General features: G+C 45.4%; 1 protein-coding gene across 1 annotated transcript in view; it reads left to right on the top strand.

Annotated features, from left to right (window-relative positions):
- The window catches only part of PCNX2 (pecanex 2), a 305,854-nt gene that overhangs the window by 268,264 nt on the left and 18,806 nt on the right, over positions 1-18,784 (top strand). The window contains exons 26-28 of the mRNA XM_035008472.1: positions 1,762-2,015; positions 8,957-9,190; positions 10,676-10,788. Of these exons, the coding sequence (XP_034864363.1) occupies positions 1,762-2,015; positions 8,957-9,190; positions 10,676-10,788 (601 nt within the window). The remainder of the gene's footprint in view (positions 1-1,761; positions 2,016-8,956; positions 9,191-10,675; positions 10,789-18,784) is intronic.

Genomic DNA, 18,784 nt, shown 5'->3' with positions numbered 1-18,784 from the left:
TGCAAAGGTTATCTTTTACCTCTGTATTGTCAAATCTAACAGTTAATTCCTCATGTAATTTGACCTATAAGCATCATTTAACATAGCTGATGTTCCCTCTTCCTTGAAACTCTTTATTTTCCTTTTTAACTGGCTTTTGCTATTTTCTGGTTTTCTTCTGACCTCACAGGCCACTTCTATTCAATCATTTTGTTAGTAGCACCTCACATCCCCAACCTCCAAATGGAACACTCAGAGCTCAGCTCTCAGACCTGTCCTCCTCACCCCAGATTATTTTAAATAGCCCCTCTCTCCTGATAATTCTCTCAAATGTTATAGATCTCTGCCAGAACCTTTGTCCTGAACTCCAGATTTCTTCATCCTACCGTCTGCTTGACATCTCCATTTTGATTAATAGTGAACAGCTAAAACTTCACATAGGCAAAAGAAAATTCCTGATCTTTCCATCTGCCCACCCAGAGGCTGCTCCCCCCACGATCTTGCCCTCCTCTGTGAAGGATAATTTCACTTTTCATCTTGCTCAGGTCAGACCACTTCGCACCATTCTTTGTGCATCCTTTCAACATCTCATATCCAAATTGGTTTGCAAATCCTATCAGACTACCTTCAGAGAGATCCAGAATCTAATCACTTCTCCATACCTCCCCCAACGGCCTTTGTCTAGATCACCACTGTCTCATCTGTGTTAACTATCAGCCTATGTAACCGATGCCCTGGCTCCCACCCCTCATTCCTCTACAGTCCATTCTCTGAAAAGCAGCCAGCACGATCTCCTGTAACATAAATCAGACTACATTTCTCCTAAGCTAAAAACATCCAAAGGCTCCTCAACCTATTCCGAGTAGGATCTTTTCCTTTTCCTACTTCTGGCTCATACATATGATCAATGAAACTGCTCAAGTATTTGTTAAATGTGCTACTAGATATTCACAAATCATGTGGCTGGTTTTTTTGAAACTAGATGCAGGCTATTCCATGTATTCCTATTAACTTTCAGGATATCACTTTCAGTCCACCATCCCATCTGTGGAGATAATTTTAGGTCACAGCTCTGCATTGCAGGTGGTACCAGTAACTCATGTCATTGGCATACTCTGTATGTTTCCCTTCAAATCATTGACAAAGAGGTTGAGGAAGCTAGGCTGTCTCATTTTCAGAAATGGTTAATACCCATAATCTTCTGCTGTTTTTGGAATGAACTCCTTTGGAAATGTACTCAGGGCCCCCCACATCCTGCCCTCAGTCACGTGAGGTGAGGTGGCATGCGAGGCAGGGTAGCATGGGTGGTATGCCCTGATCATTTGGCAATGGAGCTCTTCCAGGGAAAGAAGCAGGGAGCCTTCCTTCCTGAAAACACTTCAGCATGCACCAAACTTACTCTCAGACATCTCCACCTGCCACTTTTGTTTAGCCTCCTATGTGCTCAGCTGCGACCTGCAGGTTTCTGGAAAAGGGAACTCAAGGATATAACCATCCCGCATTTCAACCATTGGTGTCCATGAGCACCATGAAAGTCTGTCTCCTCTAACACACACACAAAATGGGGAGGAGGTGGCAGTCGGAATGAATACGAAGGAAGAAAAGAATTAATGATGAGCATTGTGACTCATGTGGGAATTAAAGAATTAAACACTTCTCCTGATTCCCAGACGTTCTTCAGCATCTTCCCTCTAATGGAGGAGGCAAAGGGAAAAGGCCATTTGGAGCCGAGGTGCCCCAATGACTCGTTGTATGACTTCCGTCGTGTTTGTCCTCTGCCAGGAACCTACTGCCAGCAGAGGGAGGTCGAGGCCATCATGGAAGGCGACGAGGAGGACAGAGGCTGTTGTTGCTGCAAACCGGGCCACCTGCCGCACTTCTTGTCCTGCAATGCCGCATTTCACCTCCGCTGGCTCACCTGGGAGATCACACGGACACAGTACATCCTGGAGGGCTACAGCATCATAGACAACAATGCAGCCACCATGCTGCAGGTGTTTGACCTCCGAAGGATCCTCATCCGGTACTACATCAAGGTACTGCTGCCCTGGGGCCCCAGACACTTGTCTGAGTAATAGTTCTGGGCTGACTCGAGGAGCTCCTGAAAAGCTTTGCAAAAAGCTAGATTCTGAAGCTTCTCCTTATCTTCTGAATCTGAGCCCCTGCTAAGTTTGGGAACCATTGGTTTTGTGAAAAATCCTCCAGGGCTTTTGTTTTGCCTGGAGTTCACGGCCTGAGTCTCTGTCCAAGTCTGGGCACTAATAGGCAGTTCCTTTTCTTACCTAGATCTGTTTCTTCACTTCTAACCCAGCCGAGCTAGGGGGAGGATGGCGATGATATATGGCAACGTCCTGAAAACATCACCAAGGCTCCATGTTTACGTGTTATAAGTATCAGTTGAAATGCTCTGCCATTTCCACTTTAGAACCAGAATTATTTTTTAAGCTTAAAATGAAAACTCAAACATATAGTAAAATGGTTCAATTAGGATTAGTTATGACAGCCTTTCTTGCTCACATATTTTTCCCATTGCTCAGTATCCATGTCTGCCCAACCTGTATTCAACTCAGAAAATGTCCGTGTTTGGAGTTAAGTCTCCCAGAGAACTAATGTGAGCTTCGAGCGAGGGTGCAGAGGCCCAGTGGGGCGACAGTGCTTGCTAAAGGGGGAGGGACAAGTGGGAGCAGCCAAGACTGAGAAAGTCTTTGTGATGGTTCCTGTTTTGAGGGAGCTCTTTGCATGGCGGGAGCCCTGGAGCCTGACCCTCAGAGGGGCCCACGTGTTTTTTATTTTTATTTTTTTTTATTCTTATGTTAATCCCCATACATTTTATCATTAGTTTTAGATGAAGTGTTCCATGATTCATTGTTTGTGCATAACACCCAGTGCTCCATGCAGAATGTGCCCTCCTCAATACCCACCACCAGGCTAACCCATCCTCCCACCCCCCTCCCCTCTAGAACCCTGTTTGTTTTTCAGAGTCCATCATCTCTCATGGTTCATCTACCCCTCCGATCTCCCCTGCTTCATTCTTCCCCTCCCACTACCTTCTTCTTCTTCTTTTTTTTTCTTAACATATATTGCATTATTTGTTTCAGAGGTACAGATCTGAGATTCAACAGTCTTGCACAATTCACAGCGCTTACCAGAGCACATACCCTCCCCAGTGTCTATCACCCAGTCACCCCATCCCTCCCACCCCACCCCCCACTCCAACAACACTCAGTTTGTTTCCTGCACAGAGGGGCCCACGTTTTAATGCCATTTACAAGGAGGACACTCATCCCTCTGAGATCTCAGACTTCCTGCCAGCTGAGGCTGAGAGAGGGGGTCCAGCAGAAATGAGGAAATACAAAACAGAAAGATAACACGGGTGCCTGAAGCTTCAGGGGTTCCCACCAACTGAAAAGGAAGACGTTTAGAAATTCGGAGCTACTTAGGAGAGCCCCACGTGTGCACCAATACCACTAAAGTTTACAGGAAATAGAAGACAGATTGTGAAAATTCAGAAGGTTAAATAACTCTTAATTATCACATCCCAAGGCAGTTGCAACGAGAAATGTTTGTGAAATGCTTTCCTGTGCTGACTATTTAAAACAGATTTAGTGGCTTGTACTCACCACCTTCATGCATCCTGAAGGGATGCAGAAATTTCCATCCATACCTCACACAAAACTGTAGGTGTTTTGCCCAGCCTTACATACATTGGGGAAGATTTGGAAAGCAAATCAGGGAGTGGTGAGCTCCTGCTTCCTAACTCCACAGTTTGCTCCCTCCACCTTGTAAACTAGGCTGCAAGAAGTTTTTCCTACAGAGTCAATCCTAGGAAGCTCAGTGTATCAACTGGTAGTAGATTTGGCAGTGGGTCCTGAAAGAACGGTGGTATGGTCCTGTGAGAAGTATGTTTCTCTCACACATAAATGAAGAATGGGGTGATAGCTCCGTTGCAGGAAGTCCTAGGCACCCAGGTTCCTTCCAGCCGCCAGGTCTACCATTTTGGAAACTTCATGTTCCAAGATGGAAGCTTAAATGGTTGGAATAGAGGACAGAGGAAATGAAGAGCAAGGGCATGCACCTCCGGTCCCCTAGAAAGCCTCCTGGAAGCTGCCACAGTATGTCCCTATTATATCCCAGGGGCCAGAAGCTCGTCCTGTCCATGCCAGCTGTGAGGGGTTGGAGAACATGCATTCTGGGCAGCCTGGAACCCAGGTACAAATCGTCTAGAGCCCCCATTGTTGTTTCCAGTAGAGTTTCCACCCTGCCCCCATCGCCCCCCCCTTTGCACAAACATTCCCCTGTGCTCCCCGCCCCCACCCCTGCCAGGCATCCTCCTCCAGCTCCTCTCTCCTCATTCCACGTGCACACAAGCTACCCTGGGGCCCGTGCCGACATTCACCTAGCCTTGCTCTGAAATCTGTTCTACTTCACCTTCCAGCGACTCCCTAAGCACGGGAGCCGCACATACCTGACTGCTCTCTGGGTCCCCAGAGTTCAGTGTGATGACTTGCATAGGGCAGTGTCCGGTGCATTTTTTGGACGGAATGAACAAAGGTAACATGGATCCTGGGTCCAGGCCATACCAGTCTGGGTGGATGAGATTCAGATGTCGGCAAGAGTCTGAGTGACCTGCTGTAGGCATTCGTGTTAAGAATGGGGTTCAATACTGAGCCGCATCTCTGTGAATCGGGAGCTCCCCATCAACAGCCTTTCCATGAGCCAGACAGGTGGGCGGACCTGGCTCACATGGTGGAGCCACAGCAAGTCACTATGGGTAAGAGAGAAAGGAGAGAGACCCTTCCTGTATTCAACAGGATTCCTTTGAATCCTGATAATGAGATACCTTTTCTGGGTTTACCCTCTTGGCTTTTCCAGGGGCCTCGGGGGCACTACCTGGGACCTGCTTTTTAACGCTTCCCTCCCTTGAACTAGGGATCGATATTCACTTTCCTCCTCTCCTAACTCCAAGAAACATGCCTCCCAATTCCCTGTACGTTTTCTAAAATGGCAATTTGCAGTCTGATAAACAAGTCCAGGATAATGTGCAAATGGCAGAGGCTGAAGGAGCACCCCCCGGCCCCTGGAACCTGCCAGGGTAATATTTAGTTTGTGGGAGAACAATGCCTTTAACTCTGTTTTCCAAGAAAGGGGAGCGATGCCAACATGAGAGTTTCAGGTGGGGTAGGAGAGGCACACAATGCAATGGTTCGCTACCTGGTGGGGGGCTTCTCACAAGCTGGGGGCAGCCCTGTGACATCACACTCCCTGAATAAGCCAGCTAATTATGGATTTGCACGTCCTACCCAGAAATTCCAATTCCATGGGCCTGGGGAGGGGCCCTAGCACCTGTATTTTTGAATTAGTTTCCTAAGTGATTTAATATACAGTGAGGCTTGGGAAGGACTACAGATGTATTTGTGCTCAACAGAAACAGATTTCTCTTAAATTCCAAATCAGTGCTCAGGAAGGACCGAGATGTGGGGGCTGATGGGGTATCACGGCGCCTCCTGGTTAATTCACATCTACACCGATGGGGCTGTTCATGCGAGGCTTTCTCTAAATACAGCACTCAGTGCTTGCCCACCCTTTGGTGAGGGGTAGCTCAGAACTTGCGCTCATTCCCCCCCGGAGTTAGTTAAAGAAAATGTCAGGCATGCCGAGTGGCTGTTAGAACAGGAGAAGCAGTCTTTTAGCGTAAAAAACTAATGAGTGTTTTCTTCTTTGGCTTTGGTTACGTGGTGAACAGAATCACCTTTGTAGTGCTGGATTGCTTCAAGTTGCAAGAACTTGGTTTCATTCTTTTTATCATTAATATTATTTTTATTGGGCCGGCAAATCAAAAAGGAAGAAAAGCTTGGAATAATTCCATTACACAAAAGGATTTTTTTTATCTCCTGATAAACTGGGTCAGTTCCGCCACCCTCTATGAATATATTTGAAATCATTTCCTTCCTGACGACTGGAGGTTTTCCCTGGTGCCTTCTCCTCCTTCCCTCCATTTATTAGTGATCAAAACCCTCTTAGCAGTCAAGAAATCAGCTTTCAGTGAGGGCCGGGTTTTCCCGCTGCCATTGTTCCTGTCCAAGCCTTTCAGAAAGGAGAGGGGCTTATCGCTTGCCTTGCAGAATGGGGAGCACGAAACCTGGACATGTGGGGGGCTGCCTGCCAGGGCCCCTCTCCTAGAACGCGCTGTCTGATAGAATATGCTGATCTACAATTAAAATGAGAAACCAGGAGAATCCCTGCTGGAGGAGCCAGATATGGTGAATTAATTCAGAAGAGGTCTTGCTTTCAACATGGATCAGGTTCTGTGTCATCAATTCATTTTCTCCAGCCTTACTTCTCAGTTTTACTTAGTGTTGTACCCATTTCATCCTGATAGATTCTGAAGGATTGCACACTGCTCATTGACTCCGTCTCTCTGACAGAATTTCTGCCTAAATCAAGTAGAAACGGGGCATGGTTTGCAAGGATTGGGTGTGTTCTGTGTTCTCTGGGCAAGAGGAACAGATTCTCCTCATGCACTGGGGGGAGGGGCGGGAGCGGAGAGAAGGGGGAGCCCAGCTGGGGGTGTGCTGAGAAGTCGACACTGCAAAATTTTGCCAGACCTAGGGGAGGAAGTTTTAGCCTCTGGGATTTGAAGTCCTTGTTAACTATTCTGACTTCATCGGTCGAGGGGGTTATTTTCATTCCCCCCCTAGAAAGGAATGAAAAGGTAAACGTCCTTCGAGTTTTGTTTGTTGTTCCTATCTGGTTCATGGAATTAGGACATATTGGGAAAAACTAGACCAGATGTTTGCTAGAGCCAGATGTTCATGCAGACCTAATTTCTTTGTGGCCTTTGTAATTGTCAGCAGAGACACTGTGCCTTTGGCCACGGTCATGGATCCTGTTCTGCTTGTAACTTTGGGTCAACTGCTTACACTGCCTACCTCCTAGAAGCTTTAAATTATCCTGCCAGCAAGCAGACAGTAGAAAACCCTCCAGAGTCAGAATTGACGTTTCTGAACATTAGACTCAGCGGTCTCTCCTGGCCCCTAATGTCATCTGTGGCCTCACCCCTGCTCCAGACTTCACCTGAGCCTGCTGCTCGCTCCCTGGGCCTCAAGCCCCCTGGGTAGGTAAGGCAGAGATGTCAGGCCTTGTGCTGAGTTCTTCATGTGCACTCGCTCATTTTAAACCTCAAAATAATGAAAAGAAGTGCACTTTGCTAGCACTTCTGTCCTTCCCACCTCCCACTCAGCTTCCTATGGCCTCTTCCTCCTTCCCTCCCTCTCTGTCCCCTCCCTCCTTACCCTGAAGGGACTTCTCCAGGCCAGCAAGGTTGTCCTGGGCACAGTGCTGCAGAAATGCGATAGTGCATGAACTGTGGATGTCATTTGGGGTCCCCTGCTCCCCCACTTTGGGGTCAGGTGGGCTATGAAGCCTAATAGGGAATATGCCTCAAAGAAGGAAGGCCACACGCCATGAGCCACAGATTAGCCTTCCCAAAGTCCAGGCTGCTGGTGGTCTGAACAGCGGAGAACGGCTTAGTCAGGCCTTTCCCATTGTTTGGCCCCAATCCGGGGACCACCTGCTCAAACTCCTCAGACACCCTGAGATCAGACACTCCTCAGCAACCTCCGACCTCGGTGCTCCAGATTTCACGGCCCAGCTGAAGGGAGGGAAGAGCTGGAGAGAAGGCAGGAGGCTGCCTAGAAAAGTGTCTTTGCCCACTCAAGTCACAGGTGCCAGCCCCCTAAGCCCTGGCCAGGCCCAGGCCGTGTGCGTTCCTGTCTGTCTTCTCCCTCGGGAGGAACGTGTGTCTACGATCAGAGAACGCCATCGATTAAGGGTTTGGGGCCATAAGAGCGTACATCACTGCCTTCTCACACCAAATACCACCCCTCCCTGTTGCTTGTGATTCCCACGTGAGATGCAAGCCAGGCTACCGGAGCAGGGGGAGGGTTTGGGGGGGGGGGGGGGGGCAGCCTCAGTGGCACTGAGCACCATGTCTATTTGCCCGTGGTAATAAAGGGCAGTGAAGGTTGCAGGGGAGGTGTACTCTCCCATCTGCTGCTGATGTGCCTGTATTGGAGCTGGATTTTCACCTTCTCTGCTGTATTTTGACTTCTCCGGGCCGGGAGCTAGCCTTTCTGAAGGAGGAATTCATTCGCGAACTACAAGATGGCTTTCAATAAAGCTGTGACTCAGAATGAGAAGGCCCGACAGTGGCATTTTCGCCAATTGGGATTCCTAAGTGGCGTGTCTGATGGAGGGGAAAACACGGGTTATTTGGGAAAGCATCACAGATGTCCACCGCCTGGGAACCCGGGATTACGTACACATGTGTGTTTTTCGACAATTCTACATCATAAGTACTTTCCATAAGAACTTTGGTGTTTTCATTCATTAAACACTCCTGAGCTGGGGTCCCGGAAGAGGGTCTGCCCCAGTCTCTTTCGGCTGGATTAGCCATGCTTGGCATCCACAGAAGCCTGCAGTAACCCAAGGGTGCTTTTGTGTGTCTCTCTCAGAAAGGATTGGGCTGGCTGTCATTCTTCTTCACCACGGAACTTCTGTCCTGGTACATTCTGTTAACGTTCTGTTCTTCTCACTTCCCTCATCCCTGTGGTGACCCATAAGAGAGGACATTTTAGAATGTCCCAAGTGAGTTCCTATGCATTAAATCTAGCAGGAAAGGGGCACCTGGGTGGCTCAGTTGGTTAAGTGTCTGCCCCGGGGTCCTGGGATCGAGCCCCAAGTCCGGCTCCCTGCTCAGCAGGGAGTCTGCTTCTCCCTCTGCTCCTCACACCACTCATGCTCTCTCTCTCTCTCAAATAAATGAATAAAAAATCTTTAAAAAAAAATCTAGCAGGAAATACAATGACACCACATGTCAATCCCTGACATTGATTGACTTTATGAGATATAATAAATAAAAAGTCGTTCTGTCTTTAGAATGGCTATAAGGGCTCAAAATCTTGCTTTCTCTCCACAGAGTATAATATACTATATGGTAACATCCCCCAAACTTCTCTCCTGGATCAAAAACGAATCCCTTCTGAAGTCTCTGCAGCCCTTTGCCAAGTGGCATTACATCGAGCGTGACCTTGCCATGTTCAACATTAACGTTGATGATGACTACGTCCCGTGTCTCCAGGGGATAACCCGCGCCAGCTACTGTAACGTTTATCTAGAATGGATTCAGTACTGTGCACAGAAGAGACAAGAGGTAGGTCAGGGAGGTGGGGGCCAGAGGTGTTGGGTAAAATATAAAACACAAGGAGCATTTATAAAGTCCACCTCTTGTAATACTGTATGGTAGATGATAATAACATAGTGGAGAGAGAACATTGGTATTTGGATAAATGTTTATTTAACACTTAAGCAAAATTTTAAAGGAAGAAGTCATATACCTTGTCTCCAGTGAAGGAGCCTTGAAGGTGTATCTCCCTCTCTACTGTTCTCAGGCATAGTGCGGTTTTAAGCCTCTGGCATGGCTTTCAAACTCTGGAAACTTCTTTGTGTAGAGCTGCTTTTTGAGATTTCCGTACAAAGGATATCTGTGCTGAAATGCAAAGGAGTTACTGGACGTATTGAATCGTGGACAGGCAACCAATCTGTTTAGCAATCAAGATGGTCCAACCCACTCGCACAGTTGTGTCTCTTGTGCATTATTGCTTCCGTGCGGGGGACACTTCTGGAGATGAATGCAGCCTCTTAGAAATGAAACCAAGGACAATGACGGCTTCTCAAAAGAAGAGGAGGAGGGTTGGCAAGGAGGAGGAGCAAGGGGAGGAGAGAGGGAAGGGAAGCAAAGGGAGGGAGTTGGTTGACCTTGCTTCCTGGGGTTTGAAAAGCTGGATCAGGATGCCGTTGATGGAGACAGTAGATTCAAGTTGAAAACAAGCTCCTCAGTAGTGAAGTATGTCACCCGATGACTTGTGGGGACAAACCAAATTACGACCCTAATCCAGGTCCTTGACCTTTTCGTGAGTGATTGAAAACAGGTTGTCGAAGGAGCAGGTGACAGAATCTGCTTTCTCCAGATGCAGCAAGGAGAATGTGTGCTGATTTCTTAACCCCTGCTTGGCCTGTTCAGGTGGTTGAGGTATTCAAAGAATCTATCGGTATCCCTAGCTATCCTTGTGATAGTGCTCTTCTTTCCTCATTTCATTCATGAAATCATTTCATTTCTCTTGTGAAAACTATTTTGACTCTTTCTTCTGCATTTCCCCCACCCCTTTTTTAAGCTGACTTTGGATGACCTCTTTAATTTAGCTGTTTATTGTGGACTTATGGTCAATTCAGGGCTCCTCGTTGTAGGGAAAACAGAAAACCCTCACCTGCCCATGATTCCTGTACTCCTTCCCTCCCTGCTAGTCACACCCCTGCCCTGTGGTAAGGTGGGCATTCATTTGTAAGCTCCCCCCATCCTCACCTGTGAAGTGCCATATTCAAAATTCCAGAGAATTAGGTCAGCAAGGCACATGGTAGCCTCTTTTCTCCCCTAAAGTAGCTTCCTCATTTCAAATTTTTTTCCATGTCCAACCACAAGAGAAAGTGTTTCAGGAATCAGAGGGTTCTCCATCCCTGGGGCATGCTACTGGACCAAGTGACCACAGTGGCTGACTTGCAAAGCCCCCTGGGATATGATTCTGTGTCGGTGCATGATGGAACCCTGGGGAAAGTTGAATTAGCATCCCTGCTCTTTCAGCCCTCCAAGAACCTGGACAGCGATGAGGACTCTCCTTTAGTGACCCTGTCCTTTGCCCTGTGCATCCTGGGGAGGAGAGCTCTGGGAACGGCAGCCCACAACATGGCTCTCAGGTACGTGGAGGAACAGTTGGTACAGACACCAGGATTTTATGTTTTTGACAGATTTTTGTCAGTCATTTTCTTTATTTTAAAGTTGGACTGCTTATGTAGATAGTTCTTGCCATAATAAATTATGCTGGGCTCATAAGGAGGCTTTTGGATCACTGTGACCTTTGGGAGTTCTACGTTTGGAAATGGCACTAATACAGAGTAGCTAAATCCCCAGGATTCTGGGTACAGGACCTTCTGTGTTACAGGGGTCCTGGTGGATTTGCTGGAAAGATGAAATGAAATCATTTATAGGAATTACCTAGCCTGGTCTCTAGCAAAATTAATGCTTAATAAAGGTCTGTTCCCAGGGCGCCTGGTTGGCTCAGTTGGTTGAGCGTCCAACTCTTGCTTTTGGTTCCGGTTGTGATCTCAGGGTCATGTGATCAAGCCCCAAGTCGGGCTCCATGCTCAGCATGGAATCTGCTGGAGATTCTCTCGCCCTCCTCCTCTGCCTCCCACCCCCCCATGCTTGCGCTCACACTCTTGCTCTCTCTCTCTCTCTCTCAAATAAATAAATCTTAACAAAAAATAAAGTTGCGTTCCCTTTCCCTGTTTTTCCACACAAAAGAAAAGCATCACGTCTGTGCTCTAGTCCAGACTACCCTGCCCTGTCTCTGTGGGGCTTTGATTAATTGGATGTCCCTTTGGCTGTTTCTTCAAGCTCTCTTCTACCAGATCTTCCTGCCCTGTATGTAAATAGCTCAGGTTTCTCTCCTTTTTTAAACAGTTGAGCTATAATTGACATATAACTTTGTATTAGTTTCATAATGATTCAATATTTGTATATATTGCAAAATGAGCACCGCCATAAGTCTAGTTAATGTGCATCACCATATGTATTTTTATTATGTTACAAACCTTTTATCTTGTGATGGGAACTTTTAAGATTTACTCTCTTAGCAACTTTCAAGTATGTGATACAGTATCATTAACTAGAGTCACGACGCCATACATTACATCCCATGACTTATTTATCTATGACGAAGTTGGTGCCTTTTGCCCACCTTCACCCCCATTTCGTATGTCCCCCCGCCACGCCCACCCCAGCACCCACCAGTCTGTTCTCTGTATCTATGAGCTTGGTTTTTTCATTTTGTTTTTTTAGATTCTATATATGTAAGATCATACGGTATTTGCCTTCCTCTGACTGACTTCACTTAGCATAATGCCCTCAAGGTCCATCCATGTTGTCACAAATGGTAGGATTTCCTTCTTCTTCTTCTTTTTTTTGTTTAAGATTTTATTTATTTATTTGACAGACAGAGACACAGCGAGAGAGGGAACACAAGCAGGGGGAGTGGGAGAGGGAGAAGAAGGCTCCCCACTGAGCAGGGAGCCCGATGCGGGGCTCGATCCCAGGACCCTGGGATCATGACCTGAGCCGAAGGCCAACGCTTAACGACTGCGCTACCCAGGCACCCCAGATTTCCTTCTTCTTATGGATGAATAATATTTCCAAGTTTCTCTTCTTAAAGAACAAAAACAAAGTTAAATCCTCTCCTGGCCTTTTCACCCTCCACCCTCTATCACCCAGTCTTCTCTTGCATTCACGAACAAGCTCTGGAAGTTTCCGTCACCAATGATGCAGAGCTCACCACCCTGCTGCCAGTTTGCCTTCTGCTCCTGCTACTCCCATGAAGCTGCTGTCATGAAATGGTGTTCTTATTGCCAGGATCACTGGCCGTTTCAGACTTCTCCTTGGGTACTTAGCACCAGGGGCCGGGTGTTCTAGATTCTGCTCGTCCGTCAGGATCACCTCAATGGGTACACATTAAAGTCTCCTGGGGGGCTTTTAAATATCCTGGTGCCCAGGCCCTACCCCAGTCCAGACGAGTGACATCAGAATCCCTGTTGGGTGCAAGCATGAGGATTACTCACACCCCCCCCACCCCCCAATGATTTCAGTGTGTGGCCAAGGGTGAGCATCATACAGAACCAGGGAGCTCGAAAAGCAGCTCCATGTAGGCTCCCCTCACTGGTTTCTCCTCTGCTTGCACTTTCTTCGGGATTTCTGTATCATACCGTTGACACCAGGTTCTTTTGATACTCAACTGGAGTGAGGGTTCGTAGGCCGGATTATAATCTTCTGAAGGACAAAACCCATGCATGTATTGACTTAACCTTCACAAGCCCTGGTGAGTCCAGGGTGCCCTCCTTCAGGGGACGGCAGGGAGCCAGGGCACCACGCTGTGGAAGGGCATCAGCTGTTACGTGTTGTGCGTCGGTAAGGGGTGAAGTGGTGTGGTTGGCGTGTCTCTTCATTTCTCTCTGGAGGCCATAGCCTTGAGTCACTCAGAGGTAAAGATCAGCACTGAGGTAGTCAGAACATGTGACAGCTATTCCCTCAACTCCCACATCTCTGAATTTCCTGATTTTCTTCACAGGTGAGAGAAGCGACTTACACATTAGTGCTGAGCTAAAACCTTTTCTAGGAAATACCCCAGGGAGGGAGCTGATGGGCTTCTCCTGCCTGACTCAGCATCCTGCTATGACCCTAGGCCATTCCCTCTGTGGTTTATTGTCTGGGGTCTAATTTAATGATGGAAAGCCTAGCAGGAGGCTCAAAGGTAGGCTTTGTAAAAACAGGATGATGTGGCTGCAGCAGGGGCTCCTCAGGAAACTGTAAGGAGGGAATGCAGTTGGGGAAGGGCTTCAGAGGATTCTGGAATCACCGTCTTCAGATAATCCTAGCATCCAGGCAAGCGATCTTTTGTTTGATCCATTTGAAGTCGTTTTTTTTAAACAAATAAATTCTGAATTTTCTGTACAAATTGCAGATAAAATGCTTCAAGGGTTTATTATCTCAGTTCCCACGTAAGCGATTTGCAAAGACTTCTTCAATCTTGCTCTTCGCGTAGCTTGTTCAATTATTCCTGATCCAGGTGTTTCTTGCCTGGTCTGCTTTATTTATTTTTTTTCTTGATTAAGCACCAGGCTCAACAGCTGCTTTTTTAAACCTTGAGTTGATGGGATTTTCTTTGTTTCAAACAGTTTCTCATACTCAGTGTCAGCTCTGCTCGTTCCAAACATAGTGGTGAGATAAATCTGGGAATAATATTCTCAGTACTCTGAGGAAAGATTTGATTATCTGCGACTGGTTCCCTTTACTAAGCGGTCCCACACCACAGCAAAATCCTGTGGCGTGCTTTCATTTCAGTCCAAAGACCAATAAAGGTAACTGATTTCACACACCGCCCTGGCCCAGTGGTTCCTGGGCCTGACGTCCGTGAAGTTCTGACTTGGTTGTGTCGTGGGACATGGGGAGGGATGCAGCATGAGGGGAGGTGAGACGGAGCATGACAGGGCCCCCACCTCTACTTCACCCGAACAGCTGTGCTCTATATTTTATATGCTAGAATTCAATAACTGGTTTTGCTTGCAAAAAAAAAAAAAAAGAAAGAAAATGATTCCATAGCTCAAAAAATGTTTAAATGTAATTTTTATAGATATAATCAAATGGCTCTCCAAAAGAGCTGCCCCAGTTCATAATCTAACCAAGAGTGTTTTGCCATATCCTCACTAATGCTGGAGATTCGGTCTTTAAATTTTCTAGTCTCATGGGTGAAATATTATCTCATTCTCATTTGAATTTGCATTTCTATTATTAATAGTGAGGTAAGGATCATTTTACATATTTATTGGCCACATATTTTTTTGTGTGAATTTCCTGCCTATTTATGTGCTTTACCCATTTTTATTAGGCTCTCACTGAGTTTTGGGAGGTATTCTCTCATATTATGATCTTAATATGTGTTAAAAATATTTTCTATCAAGGTGCGCTTGTCTTTTATTTTTATCTATAACATCTTTTTAAAAAATTATAATTTCAGGATTTTGTGTCTTTCTTAAAAGTGTTGTTTTTTTTATTTTTCAGCTCCAGGATATAAAAATAATACCCCCTATTTTCTTTCTTTTTTTTTTTAAAGATTTTATTATTTATTTGACAGAGAAAGACACAGCAAGAGAGGGAACACAAGCAGGAGGAGTGGGAGAGGAAGAAACAGGCTTCCTGCTGAGCAGGGAGCCCAATGTGGGGCTTGATCCCAGGACCCTGGGATCATGACCTGAGCCAAAAAAGGTAGACGCTTAACCGGTTGAGCCACCCAGGCGCCCAATACCCCCTATTTTCCTCTAATACTTCTATAGTTTTACTTCTTTCCATTTTTGTTTTGAATCCTGTCAGGTCTTGGGATTTGATTTTACTCTACCTTTTAGGTAATTAGCTACCTTGTTATATTTTCATGGATTCTAGCAGAGCACACGAGACTCCTGGGTCAGAGACAAAGGGCCTTATTTCTCATAGCACAGGGGCAGCATGAGATTCAGCGTGTTTGTTTCTGTTTCTCTTGCCCCCAAGACCCACAGGAATGGTGCAGAGCACCATTTTCCAAGACAGGAGAAGAGCACTTAGCTCAAGGAACCAGCCATTTTGTAGCAGAGAGAGATGCTATTTCATCCCTCAAGGATGCTCACTGCAAACATGGTGCTGGGGAATAGCCTGGGTCTTGCATTCTTGGCAAAGCAGTAGGATATGTTGGAGAATGAGCCCACTAGACTACTGGCTCCCAACAAATTCAAGTAAAATGTATTTTCATACATGATGGGAGATAGGGATCCATTTTTTTTTTTCCCCAAACGGATAACTAATAGTCCAATACCATTTGCTAAGTAACTCCTCATTAGTGATTCAGTCAGTTTAAAAACACCACTAACTTGAAATACCCCTTTTGCATTCCCATTCCTCATTAGTGATTCAGTCAGTTTAAAAACACCACTAACTTGAAATACCCCTTTTACATTCCCATTCATAGGTGGTACACTTCTGGATTTACATGTCTGTTAAAGTGATCCATCTCTCTGTTCTGATAACAAAACCATACTGTTTGGTTTCCTAGAGTGATAACATTGTTTTGATATCTGGTAAGTCTAGTCCCCCTGTTTTTGCTTTTGCCTTGTTGTTTTGTGGTGGGTGCTATTCTTGCTCATGTTCTCCTCGGATGAAATTTAGACGCACATTTTATAGAAAGCTCTGCTGGCATTTTGATCGACATTGTATTGAATTGGCAGATTGAGAAAAATACGAACATCATTCAGTAACATGGTGCATCTTTGTGATCATTCCGTTTTTTAAGTGTCTTTCAGGAAACTTTTGTCATTTTTTTGAGATTTGTAATCTCTTAATGGATCATTTCTAGATATTTTATAGGTTTATTGTGATTGGGAATAGAATCTTTCTTTCCTGTCACATTTTTAATTGGTTACTGCTGGCATATGGGAAAGTGATTTCTTTTTTTATTTGATCTAATTTGGGGCACCCCTATGAACTCTGTTATAAACATAATATTCCAATTAATTCTCTTTAATTTTCTGGTGGGAAGACATATCTACAAATAATGACAGTTATGGCTTTTTTTCTCCCCGGTATTTACCTTCAGTTCTTTTTCTTATTTCATTGGCTATGACCTCCAGGGCAGTGTTGGAAATGGGCATCTGTGTTAGTTTCCTATTACTTCTGGAACTAATTACCACAAACTTGGTGGGTTAAAGCAACATAAATTAATTGCTGTAGAGTTTTGGAAGTCAGAAGTCCAAAATGGGGTTCATAGGCTAAAATCAGAGTATCTGTTGGGCTGCATTCCTGCTGGAGGCTCTAAGGTGAGAGTCCATGCCCTGTTCTAGAGGCTGCCTCTTGTTTCATCTTTCGGGCCAGCAGTGCAGCATTTTTTATCTCTGTCTGACTCAAACTCTTTTCCTGCTTCCCTCTTTCCCTCACAAGGATCCTGTGAGTACATTGGGCCCACCCAGATAGTCCGGGATAATCTCCCCATCTCAAAATTCTTAATCATATCTGCAATATGTATGACGTATTCCCAGGTTCCAGGGATTAGGATATGGACATCTTTGGGGGCCCCTCATTCTGCCTACCACAGCATCCGTGCCTTAATCCACATGTTACAGGGAACAAGAGTAATATTTAAGCATTAAAAAGTAAGGTTTGTTTTAGGTTTGTAATAGACCATTTTATCAAGCCGGGGAGTTTCCTCCTCTTCCTGGTAATGAAACTTTTATCAGGAAAGGATGTTGAATTATTTTAAAATGTGGGGGCACACATTCAGATGATATTCTTCTCCTTAAATCTATTAAAGTTATGAGTTACATTAATAGAGTTCTTCTTGCTGAAATATCCTTAAAATTCTGAGATAACCTCTATTTGGTCATGATATATTATTCTTTTTATACAATGATGAATTCAACTTGCTAATTTTTTTCTTAGAGAGCGGGAGAGGGGAGAGGTGCAGAGGGAGAGGGAGAGAAAGAATCTTAAGCAGGCTCCAACACCCAATGCAGAGCCTGTTGTGGGGCTCTATCTCACAGCCCTGAGATCATGACCTGAGCTGAAATCAAGAGTCAGATGCTAACTGACTGAGCCACTCAGGTGCCCCACAACTTGCTAATATTTTATTTAGTGTAGTTACCTCTATGTTCAAAGTATGTGTGGCCCATGACCTGTGTGTGTGTGCATGTGTGCAATCTACCCTTATGTAATTTTAAAATCAGGAATATGCCCTTAGGTGTACTTTACGAGACCTCACGGGTCATTTTCACATATTTAATGTTAAGGAGTTAACAGAGGATTTTCGAACACTGACTCCCCAGAGGGGTCTTACACAGCAGCCTAACACAAGTCATAAGCTCTGCTTTATTTGGTGAATTTGTTGGGGAAATATTTTTGACTTTACAACAGTGACACAGCATTGGTGGAAATCCTCAAGAAATAAAAATATCTACATGCAAAATTAGAGAGAATGAGTAAATTGAGAATCACCTTAAATGATACGCTGAATGAAAGCGAGCCAAGAGCACAAGTATACACAATGTCTTAAAATAAAATGTCAGTGTGTTTTGGAGATAGAATGGTTAATATGGATGTACCAAGCAAATACTGGTAATTTTTTTTAGATTTGGAGTTTGAGGCCCATCTTCTTTGGAGAACTGTTTCTCCCACTGAAGAAAGGCACATATCCATAAAGGGATGCTTTAGCAGGAAGTCAAAATAGTTTCACTGACCCCAAGCTAAAACATAGCTTGATTGCTATCTTCAATTACATGGAAAGTGGTGAGTGGATCATGGTCAATTCTCCATTTATAGAGACAAAGGTGAGAAGATGGTGGCATTTTATAGCAGCAACATGTTTGCTTAAAGAAGAAATATTACTGGCTCTTGGAGGAGACTAGGGTCCCAAGAGGATAGTGAACCTCAAGATCAACATAGTCTTGAAAAACGGTAGGCAAACAAGCCAGCCATAGGTATGCTATGCCAAGCCCTGTGCAGGAGACTGAGAGCCCTCACGTGGGTCACTGTTGTGGTCTGAGGTCACAGCTGCCATTTGCCCACCCCTCTCACCACAGTGGACGGAGGAAAACAGTGTTCTTCAGAAATCCCAGGACACGATCTCAGTTTCTTTTCCCAAGCTTCCATTGGAGATGATGCCTAAATGAGGGCCAGGCATCCTACAGGATCATCTTGCAGAACAAGATCGAGGTCCCCTTGCTCAACCGTGGTTGGAAACTCAGAAGCTAGAATCTAGGAGAGAAAGAGACAAAGTAAACATGATGCAAGATCCTGATTAAAATTAGGTCGTCCAGCTCAAATCAGAATCTTGGAGCATGTAGAAAACCTGTAAGTTTAAAGCATAGGAAAAAATTTGTAACCTAGAAAAAGGAGCAAGCATTTCTGGGACCTTGATTTGTAATACTGCATGGGAAGGTCTTCTACCTTGGCCTGGTGTATGGGCTCCACTCTGTGGTCCTGACTCCCTTCCTTCTCTGACATGGCTAGATGTCTTTAGGAGACACCCAGATTCTCTGGTCCCCTGAGCCCCAGATCTCAGGATTACCTGGGCAGCTTGATCAGAATATAGACCCCAGATCCCCTCACAAACCACCACCTGAGGAT

The sequence above is a fragment of the Mirounga leonina genome, unplaced genomic scaffold, assembly GCF_011800145.1.
Source record: "Mirounga leonina isolate KUSES-001 unplaced genomic scaffold, KU_Mleo_1.0 Mir_152, whole genome shotgun sequence".
In the NCBI taxonomy this organism is placed as follows: Eukaryota; Metazoa; Chordata; class Mammalia; order Carnivora; family Phocidae; genus Mirounga; species Mirounga leonina.
This window is presented reverse-complemented; position numbering and strand designations above follow the sequence as displayed.